The sequence below is a fragment of the Bidens hawaiensis genome, unplaced genomic scaffold (genome assembly GCF_021521415.1).
Source record: "Bidens hawaiensis isolate Kalapana, Puna unplaced genomic scaffold, B.hawaiensis_p1.1 tig00002273_1, whole genome shotgun sequence".
Classification (NCBI taxonomy): Eukaryota; Viridiplantae; Streptophyta; class Magnoliopsida; order Asterales; family Asteraceae; genus Bidens; species Bidens hawaiensis.
Window position 1 is genome coordinate 972239 of NW_027491121.1, and position 10930 is coordinate 983168.

The 10930-nt window shown below is 36.5% G+C and overlaps 1 protein-coding gene and 1 pseudogene across 2 annotated transcripts in view; both read left to right on the forward strand.

Moving 5' to 3' along the window:
- The window catches only part of LOC143614262 (uncharacterized), a 34457-nt gene extending 27548 nt beyond the window's left edge, over window positions 1-6909 (forward strand). Inside the window, exons 2-5 of the mRNA XM_077087760.1 lie at window positions 5349-5463; window positions 5669-5758; window positions 6480-6578; window positions 6665-6909. Of these exons, the coding sequence (XP_076943875.1) occupies window positions 5349-5463; window positions 5669-5758; window positions 6480-6578; window positions 6665-6769 (409 nt within the window). The 3' untranslated portion in view covers window positions 6770-6909. The remainder of the gene's footprint in view (window positions 1-5348; window positions 5464-5668; window positions 5759-6479; window positions 6579-6664) is intronic.
- The window catches only part of LOC143614254 (putative disease resistance RPP13-like protein 1), an 86223-nt pseudogene continuing 75396 nt past the window's right edge, over window positions 104-10930 (forward strand). The window contains exon 1 of the transcript XR_013150263.1: window positions 104-3052. The product of XR_013150263.1 is annotated as a putative disease resistance RPP13-like protein 1 (transcript). The remainder of the gene's footprint in view (window positions 3053-10930) is intronic.

The following is a 10930-nucleotide window of genomic DNA, read 5'->3' on the forward strand; positions in this document are numbered from 1 at the left end:
ATCCATTTTATTCACATATGTTCTTGTTATACGTTTTTTTAAAACAACCACTAAATATATACTTATTATACAGAGTTCTTTCATCACCAATCACTACAAACTAACAATACAATGGCTGAAATCATTGCCACTGAACTGTTGAAATCTGTGTTTGAGAAGCTGGCCTCTGAAGCCTTGAAGACATATGTTCGGTCCCAAGGAATTCATTTAGAGCTGAGGAAACTAGAGAGGACACTGACCCAGATCCAGTCTCTGCTTAATGATGCTTCTCGTAAGGAAATAAACGATGAAGCTGTTAAACAGTGGCTCAACGGTCTCCAGCATCTGGCTTACGACATTGATGACGTACTTGATGATTTAGCAACTGAAGCTATGCACCGTGAGTACGTCCAGCAATCTGGAGCCATCACCAGCAAGGTAAGAAGGCTCGTACCAACTTGTTGCACTAGCTTGTCACTAAGTCAGAGGATGCATCATAAGTTAGATGATATTACCACTAGATTAGAAGACCTGTTAAACGAAAATACGCGTCTAGGTTTGGTTGTAAAAGATGAAAAGCCAAAAAGAAGTTACCAGACCTCTTTGGTAGATACACCTGGTATTATTGGACGCCAAAAGGAAAAGAAGGAATTGCTTGTGAAGCTATTTGAGGACGGGTCGTCATGTGATCAGAACTCCTTTAGCATTGTGCCCATAGTTGGTATGGGCGGGTTAGGCAAAACCACTCTGGCTAGACTTTTGTATGATGACGAAGAAGTTAAAAAGAACTTTGAACTCAAGGCATGGGTTTGTGTCTCTGATCAGTTTGATATCTTTGATATAAGCAAAGTCATCTTACAGTCTGTGAAGGGTGAAAACAAGGAATTCACAGATTTAAATCTCCTTCAAGTAGCTCTTAGAAATCAACTTAAGGAGAAGCGATTTTTAATAGTGTTGGATGATGTTTGGAGTGAAAGTTATGATGATTGGGAGACCCTAGTGAGCTCATTTCGTGCATGTGCTCCAGGAAGTAAAGTTATTATGACAACCCGGAAGGTTCAACTGCTCAACAAGCTGGGTTACATTGATCTAAACCATCTATACACACTTTCACATGACGATGCAGTCTCTTTATTTGCTCAACATGCGTTGGGTACAAATAACTTCGATTCACATCCAATCCTCAGGCCATATGGTGAAGGCATTGTGAAAAAAATGTGGTGGACTGCCTTTGGCTTTAAGAGTACTTGGAAGGTTATTGAGGACAAAGACAGAAGAAGAAGAGTGGAAGGAGCTTTTGAATAGTGATATTTGGAAGTTAGGGGAAAAAGATGAGCTTATCCCAGCTCTTAGACTCAGCTACCATGATCTTTCAGCGGGTTTGAAACAATTGTTTGCCTACTTCTCCTTGTTCCCCAAGGGCATTGTGTTTAACAAAGTGAATTTAATTTTAATTTGGATGGCAGAAGGTTTTTTGCATGATTCATCTTCTAAAAGGTCAATGGAACGCTTAGGCGATGAATATTTTGAAGAGTTGTTGTCAAGGTCATTAGTTCAACATGCACCTAATGATAAATTGTTCGTGATGCATGACTTGCTGAATGACTTGGCCACATTTGTTGCTGGAGAATTCTTTCTAAGGTTAGACGATGAGACGGTGAAGGATTTTAGCAAGGAAGCCTGTGAAATTTCCGCCACATGTCATTTGTTCGTGAAAAATATGTAGCTTACTTGAAGTTCAAGTCTTTCGAAAAAGCTAAAAATTTGAGAGCATTATTTGTTGTTAAACCAAAGGATAGTTGGGAAGATTTCTACTTATCTAGCAAGATTCTGGTTGGCTTACTTCCCAAGTTAAAAATGTTAAGGGTTCTAAGTTTGAGTGGTTATTACATAAGCAAGGTGCCAGAGACCATTGGCAGTTTAAAGCACCTCCGGTATCTTAGTTTATCTCAAACCCAAATCACACATTTACCAGAAAATGTCGCCAACCTCTACAATTTACAAACATTAAGCCTTTTTGGATGTAGCAACTTAAGTAAATTGCCCAACAACTTCTCAAAGCTTAAAAACTTGAGGCATTTGGAAATTAGAAACACTCCGCTTCTGAATAAGCTCCCATTAGGGATTAGCCAATTGAAAAGCCTACATACTCTCTCAAAGATTATTGTTGAAGGAGCTAATGGCTTTGCTATAACCATGCTTAAAGACCTCAAAAATCTTAATGGGGAATGCCATATCAAGGGGTTAGAGAGAGTGGAAATGGTAATGCATGCACGGGAATCAAACTTATTGCAAAAGAGGTTTAGCTGGCTGGAGCTAGAATGGAGTGATGTGTTTGATGGCTCTCGAAATGAATCTCTTGAAAAGGAGGTTCTCTCTGTGTTGAAGCCTCATAGTGATAGTTTGGAAAGCCTTCAAATAGTGTCATACAGGGGTATATAATTTCCTAATTGGGTTGGGGATCCATTGTTTCTTCAGTTGGTTAGTGTGTCTATACGTGGTTGTAAAAAGTCTGCATCTTTACCGACACTTGGGCAGTTACCGTCACTCAAGGAGTTGTTTATTGAAGACATGGATGAGGTGAAAGCTATGGGTTCGGAGTTCAATGGGACTGGTCTTGCATTCCCTTCACTTGAAATTCTTGAATTAGAAAATATGAAGAGGTTGGAAGCATGGTCAACCGATATTGGGACTGTGTCGTTTCCATGCCTTGAAAAGCTTGTTGTTAGAAATTGTCCAGAATTGGCTGAAGTGTCAATTGAAAAACTACCTTCATTGAATAATCTTGAAATAAAAGAATGTGACAGTGTTGTGCTGAGAAAGCTGGTTCAAGCAGCTCCATCAGTCAAGAAGTTGAAAATAGAATCCATTTCAGGGCTTAATGATGTGGCGTGGAATGGTGTTATGAAGAATCTTAGGGAAGTTGAATATTTAAGGATACAAAAATGTAACGAGTTAAGATACCTGTGGGAATCCACGGTAAATATGGCTCTTTAAAGTTTAAGGAATTTGGATGTACGGGAATGTAAAAGTTTGGTGAGATTAGGAGAGAGAGAGGAGGAAGATGAGGATTGTGGGAGCAACCTCATAACAACTCTTAGGAGCTTAGAGATTAGAAGTTGTGAGAGTATGGAGTGTTGTAGGTGTCCAAATAACATTGAGGACCTGCATATCCAAGATTGTACTTCCATTACATCTATTTCGAACCCGACAACAACAGGATGGCAGAAGCTCAAGATTCTTTCCATTGATTCTTTCAACGACGAGAAAATATTTGGAGGAGATAATACCGGGGTGCTTGTCAACAACACAATCATGCCAGTGCTTGAAAGTGTAAAATTATCGAAATGGCCAAATCTGAAAACCATCATTGAATTCAGTCATTTAGTTCACCTCAACTACCTGGGAATATATAGTTGTCCAAATATGGAGTCATTTCCTGACCACGAGTTGCCTAATTTCAGCTCGCTAAAATTTCTGACAATATTCAGTTGTCCAAGTACAGATGCTTCCTTTCCTCGTGGGTTTTGGCCTCCCAACTTGCAGAGTTTATACATAGGAGGGTTGAAGAAGCCCATCTTAGCATGGGGCCCACAGAATTTCCCAACCTCACTTGTCAGGCTGACATTAGAGGGTGGCGAGTCCGGAGAAAATAGTGTGAGTAGGTGTCGTCAATTGTCATGTCTTATTCCTTCATCTCTTACTTCTCTTCTCGATGGATTTAATAAATTGAAATCAGTTTCAGTGGGACTTGAACACCTCACCTCCCTCCAACATCTCTCTTTAGATAATTTCCCAAAGGTGAGGGATCTACCAGACACCCTGCTGCCTTCATTGTTGAGTTTACACATCGATGAATGCCCACGTCTAGAAGGAAGGTGCAGTAGAAGAGGAGGCTCATATTGGTCCCGCATCTCTCATATCCCCTGCATCAATATAAGCATGGGGCCGTCTTTCTTTTTCTTAAGATACCGGACTGAATTTGCTTGCATCCACCCAACAGAATGTAAGTATTATTTCAGTACAAGTACATTATTACTTCAACAAAGTGACAACCTTTGATTACTTGACGACTTTGGGTTAATAATACTAGTTAACCCATCACATGGCAAACATGTTAACGGATGGGTTTGCCATTATATATCTTTAAATTGTCGCGGTTAGAAATTTATGTTATCATTTTAAGATTACATTTGAAAATCTTAGTTTTCTAACTATATATGATTTCAATTAATGTCAATCAAATTCAGTTGTCTACCCGATCTGAGTTAAATTTTGTTTTAATTATTTTAACCATTGGTCGTCATCTTGTCATATTATGGGCTCGACCTGCCAATCAATGAACACGACCCGTTTGACACCACTAGTTTTAACTAATTAAAAAACTCATATGCGCTGTTGACTGCAGTCTTGTTCTGAATGAATCGGGCCCACAAAATGTCTGTCTTATTTAAACGCGTAGCAAGTATGATTAAAATATTTGTAATTCAAAACATAATTACTCATCATCTTTTTTTTATTCCTCATATGCAGACGTATCACCTTCTTCATTTGACTACTTTCATACAAATGTTCAAAAATTAATAGATTCAATGCATTTGAAAATTCGCAAATAAAACATGACTCGGAGCATCATCGTTAGCTGTATTGTCCTTCTTTCAAACCTGCAAAATAATCTTCCTTCACACAAGGTATCAATGATTCCATTCATGTTTTTTTTTTCTCACTTCTTTTCACAATCATACGAGTTTACAAGATAACTGATTTAACATTTAAGCTTCTATGTAATGCTCATTCCTAATTGTCCTCAAAGCTTCACATTGCTCAAACATATCTTTCGTAGGATATTATTATATAGTAAAAGTTTCGACTAGTGTAGTTTTTCTTTTGAGTATTAGTGACTTGAAGTCTCAGGACTCGTCATTAGCTTAGAAAACAAATGACATAAGTTTTAATGAAAACAGTTTTGTTTTCACAATAAAGTATATTTACGTCTCTGAACTGTTGTCGCAGTATTATCAATGAAAAGTTTCATTTTAATTATTTAGTAAATACTTGTCTAGAATAGTAAAAATTCAATGTATTGAAAGATTTAAAACAACAATACTCACCACTCACTAAGTGTAAAAATTCTATGCATGGTGAGAATTAGTGTCTTTTCTGCTTATGTGGCGCCTGTGTGGCAGTGCCACCCCTCTCCCATCATTTTTGACCAGCACTACACAGTACACACAAGTGAATGAGTGATTATGTTCTTGCGGTTCTCTACTTAATATTTGGTCTTGTATTGGACACGGCCCTATATATATATACATAAATACATATTGGTTGTTATTGTATCACACATGTTAATGTTTATTATTAACTAGGTTCAATGATTTTGGCGATGATGGTGGCCCTGCTGCAAAGGAACTAGCTCCGAAAATTTCGTCTATCCAAAGATATCTTGTCGCTAAGATTGGAGATGTGGTGCCAAAAATTGATGTGAGACTCTAATTTATACCAAGTAGATTAACAAAAGAAAATTAAAATAAAATGCAAATATAACACTACACTTGGTAAGGATAGATGTTTTACTGGATAAACCATTGAGTTTAAATGTTAAAATAACCATCATTCTTGGCACTTATTGTCAAAATTCCAATTGATTATTATTTTTTTTCTAAATTCAATATTTACATTAATACAGGTTAAGAATGTTGTTTTGGCTTCAATGGCTCTTAAAGGTGTCGGTGGGATTTTATTTGTATACGGAAGCACCACCAGTGCCTATTTGTCGGTAATTACTCTATCCTTGAATCTGTTATCTTCCCACATTTTTATACAGTAATTTATTGTTAACTAGGGATGTAAACAAGCCAAACCGAGCCAAACCAGGATGGGCTTCGTTTACAAACTGGTCCGAGCCGGCTCTGCTCGTTTATTTTAACGATCTGAAATATTGAGCTTGAGCTCGGCTCGTCAAAAGCTCGATCCAGCTTACTCATTGTTAAAATGTTTTTAAAACTTTTAATATTTTTGTTTCTTTTTTACATGTATTGATATCTATAAAAAAATTGTAATTTTACATACACATTAGACTGAATTATTTACTATAATTTATAATCTAGATGTATTGAAATTTGGGTTATATATTGTGTATATTTAAATTTGGGCTTTAGTTTAAACGAGCTAATGATGAGTGAGCCAACGTGTGAGCTTGCCTTGCCCGGGCTCGGCTTGATTACAGATGAGCCAATTTCGAGCGAGCCTCGAGCTACAAACTTTTTGAACTACCCTAGTGTTAAGTGTTAACTAATAAAATTCAGTACGCTATTGACTACAAATTAGTTCAATCAGGTTAAAATTTTAGAATAATTGTTTCTCACTAATCTGCAATATTGTCTTAATGAAGCGGGATCTGCTAAGCGACTCTCTTGTTTAAACTGGTAGCAAATTGGATCAAAATATATGTAAATAAAAATATAAATCCTAAATATTTTTTTTTTACTCATCTGCAGACGTATCACCTGCTACTTATGACTCCATTGTTACACGACTTCTATAACTATGAATTGGATGATTCAATATTTCACTCTCTTCTTGCGGATATCATTCAGGTTTGTTTTTAATTTATATATATTTTTTTGGTAACGTTTATTACGGCTTTTTGTAACATTTAAAGTGTGTCGTGCGTCTGTTACAGAACCTTGCACTGTTTGGTGCACTTTTGTTTTTCATTGGAATGAAGAGCGTGGTTCCAAGGAAGTTAGTGAAGAAGAAGAAGCCTATAAAGACCAAGACAACTTAGATTCTTTGTTTGATTGTTGGATGGTAACTACTTTTGTTAGAATGTGCTTCCAAAGATTCTTTCTAGAACTTTTTTGGTTTGTAATTTTCTTTTGTTGGACGTGTTTCTGATTTCATTATTACCAACTCTTAATTGGGTATTTTTCTTAACACGAGAAGATGTTTGAGAAATAAAAATGTAGCTCATTTTGTTTCTGTTAATTATAGGTTATAAAGCATCTTTGATTTATAAAGTTAATGAATAAGTTGTCAACAATAGTATGCAAAAATGACGACTGCTATGACCAACGTGTGAGCGATATGTCTATATAATCTCTTACGGTTTCAAATTTCATTATAAACTTGGTTGTGACACCTGGAAGCGTAAACCAAATGATAATAATATCACTGAAAAATCAAATGACTTCATTAACAAAATGAATTGTTGGTTCTTATTAACAAATGAACTCATCAAACCGTGATTGATGAGTTTCATAATTTAAAATCAAAACTGAAAAAACAACCAGCAAATTCCTTAATCAAAACAGTGATTAATGAGTTCTAAAAGTCGAAATAAAATTATGTGAAAAGAAAAAGTTGATTGACTTTTGATTTTCGGCTTTGAATTCTGGGTTCGCTCTAGAAGTTTCATTCCTTGAGAACGAAATCAAAATCATAACAGGGATAACTCGAGTTCGTTCTAGAGGTCACCAACTCTTAAGCTAATGGTTCATTTTTACTCAAGTAGCTACAACAAGCAATTGTAGGTGATGAATTTGTTGGATTTGATTGTTAGGCGGATGCTATTTTGTTCATCAATTGCTTAACCGGGCAAAAGAGAAGGGGAAGGGTAATTTAGTAATGTAACTTTACAAACCGAACATGGTTTTAGTTTGCAAACCATCGTCTCAGCTGTCGTCTTCACTTAGCTTCCATTTTGGGCACTGCTACGATATCAATAGAACACTCATTGATTCAACCGGGTGTAGCTTTTCAAATCAACTAAAACCAATTCAGGGCATCGTTGTTCTTCTCATGGAAACCAACAATTTTGTAGAAACAAAAGCATTTGTTTACTAATTAATTAGGTGGTAATGGATACGATACAATAATCCATTATCTTGTAAAAACGTACGAGAGAACAACGACCCTTAATTTCACTAAAAAAATGTGGTTGCATAATTGTAAATACATAAAAAAAACAGGTCGCGTTATCACTTTATAAGTTGCAGAAGTTTCTTCATACGTAATAATTTTTCTTTATGCCTAATAAGTTTTTGAGGGATTTGATTCTTCTTTTAACTTGTCCATGCTCTTGAATTTGCAAAGATTCGTTTGGAATCGTAGCTTTAAAATTCTCTTTGTTGCTTTTGTGGGTAACAATTTCTCTGTCTTACCGTCGTGATGTTGGTTGCCGCTACTGTAGATGGGAATGGAGAAGGGCTGCAGCGGTGATGGTTCAAGTGGATGCGACGGCTACCAGGACTTGGCTTTCTGGGTCTCGACAATGTCATCTAGTTAATCGTTGTGAATATTGGTGTAAATTAGCCGCACCGTATTATTTAGTTGTGTACAGGGTAGGAAGTCTTCAACTTTGCAGTTGGTTAATTTAGGAAGGCATCTTTCTTGCTTTTGTTATTTGATTTTTATATCACTGGTTTGCTTTTAGTTTTGTTCATTTTGGGATAAACAACTTTCAATGACGTATATTACGTACTAACAACCTAAATTGTGTATGAAAATAACTGTAGTCATTATATTCTTATTCTGGTATGGTGGATAATAGACTCTATAACACGATGGCTAACATGAACTTACCTTATTAACGTCTGTTAATTAATCTGGCGCCTGCTTTGTAAGAGCACATCTAAGCAGTTTTCAGAAGAAAACATAATCTTAAAAAGATCAAACACTAAATACCATCATAAACATAGTTTTTTTTTTTTTAAGGTTGAATTTAATGATGAAAGCTTTCAACAACCCACTTTAGCCTTTTTTTTTAAATTATTAATTAATTTTTAATTATGTGACACTTTTTATACGGTAGGTGAAGAAATACTAATCCACCCCTCAAGGTCTAACACGTTAGTCCGAGGGTTTAAGATATGTATTCCACACGATGGGTTATAAAACCTTCCTTGGCGCAGATGAGTATTTCCTGCAAAACAGAACACCGTGAGCTCGTTACGAGGAATTGGGGGGGGGGGGGATTCTCTCGTAACCACCCTCCGGCGTGAGAATCAGTATTTGGTAGTATGGAATATATTTAATGAATATGGGAGAGTATATCCTTTACCATTTGGAGATCCACCGGTATTTATAGCCGGAGAGAGAGAGAAAGGGTGGTCAACCACGTTGTCACGTCCTTCCACCAATAATATTCTCCATTCGTGTGATTGTGGAGGTTGGTGGAAGTTGGTGGACATCATGACCTTTTGATAAGGACATTTCGTACTGTTTGTACTATCCCTCGTGTGTTGTTCCGTCCCTATTGGTTGAGTGCTTATTCCCATGTGGATTGTACCTTTTTGTCCCATGCTTGTGGGACCTTTGTGGTACCATTTCCTAGGCGTTAAGGGATATGTATTATTTTAAGGAACCTCCCAGCGCATGGCGATTACTTCTCGCCTTTTGTTCCGCCCAGCGCTTTGGTTTGGGTATTATCCTTGTTAAATGGTGGACTTAATACCCTACCTCTACAGTAGGCTTTTTAAAATTTGCGTCTTCCCAAAAGACCAACCACTTTGTCTTTGGTGCTTACATCTAGACATTGGTCAACTGCTGCAAATTAATTATACCTCTTTAATGGAGAGTTACAGATGAGATCTATTTCACCAACGGCTACAGATCATCTCTCTTTCCTCGATGGCTGAAACAGATCTACAAGTTCTTTTAATTATATATTGTTTTTGTTTCTTTTTTTTTAAACGACCAACAAAATGAATTTATTAGAAAAAAACGCTAGCTAGAAGCTAGACCCACCATTCAACTTTTGTTTCTGGGTCTCAATCCCTTGCTGCTGTAATAGTGCGCTGTGTTGTAAGTCTTAGCTCATTTTAGTTTTACATATGTTACTAACAATAACATTTTTTGTTTTATGTTTTATCATATGAAAATTTCTTAATATTTTCTTGAGCAGGTGTAGGAAAAACTCAATTTTCATGATGCAATATCAAGTGGGTTGTCACCTGGAGGCTCCACATACTAGGTAACATTTGCTTTTGACACGTACCATAAGTCGGGCTCGGCTCGGTTCGTTTACACCGCTACCATTCTTACTTGTATGCTCATTGTTTTAACCATCTTAGCATAATTTTGTTAGGTCCCAATAATCATTATTCAGAAGATATTTTCTCAAGTTTTCTCATTCATTGATGTACAACTTTTCAATAGGTAATGATTTTGTTCATGTCAAACTCGTTATCTCCTTTTCTATACTGGCATTCTTGCTTTTATGTTAAGTGTATTGATAATATGTAGTTTTGTTATAACTTATAGTGATTACTTATTTTGTAGGATCAAATTAATGTTTCAGGACCCAAGATATGGACTCGAAGAAGGCATCAAATAAAGGAAACAAAGTTGATACAGACGACGAGATATGGACTAGTTAGTTTTATGTTTTAAATATTTGACTTAAAAACAAAGTGTTTGTGGATAGTTTCTTCTGTGTTTGACTTAAACAAAATGTTTATATATATCCATTGGTTGCGGTTTGTATTTGCACAAAATTTTATTATTTTTTTCCGTAAAAAGATGGAAATGCTAAAAGAAAAAAAACACGTAAAAGTGAGTATTAGCGGAGACATTTGAGGCAATAGCGGCGACAAAGGCGTCGCTAAAAGCCCATCGGAAATGACAAATCGGATTCCGGTAACACCTTTAAGTCGCCGCTATTGCTTCGTTTTAGACTATTAGCGAAGAGGAATTAGCGGCGACATGTCGCCACTAATACTTTTAGCGGCGATTTTAGGGGTCATTAGCGACGAATTTTGTCGCCGCTAAAAGTCAATTTTTTTGTAGTGACAAACAAAAACAAAGACCACTAACAAAAAGAAAAAAACACCCACAACTTAACCAGCACAACGACTCGCTACAACCGGAACCGGCGCCAGTCTTCCCAACTACACCCGAGTCTCCGCGATCTATTCTTTACCCAAAGAAAACTTAACACTTTAATTCC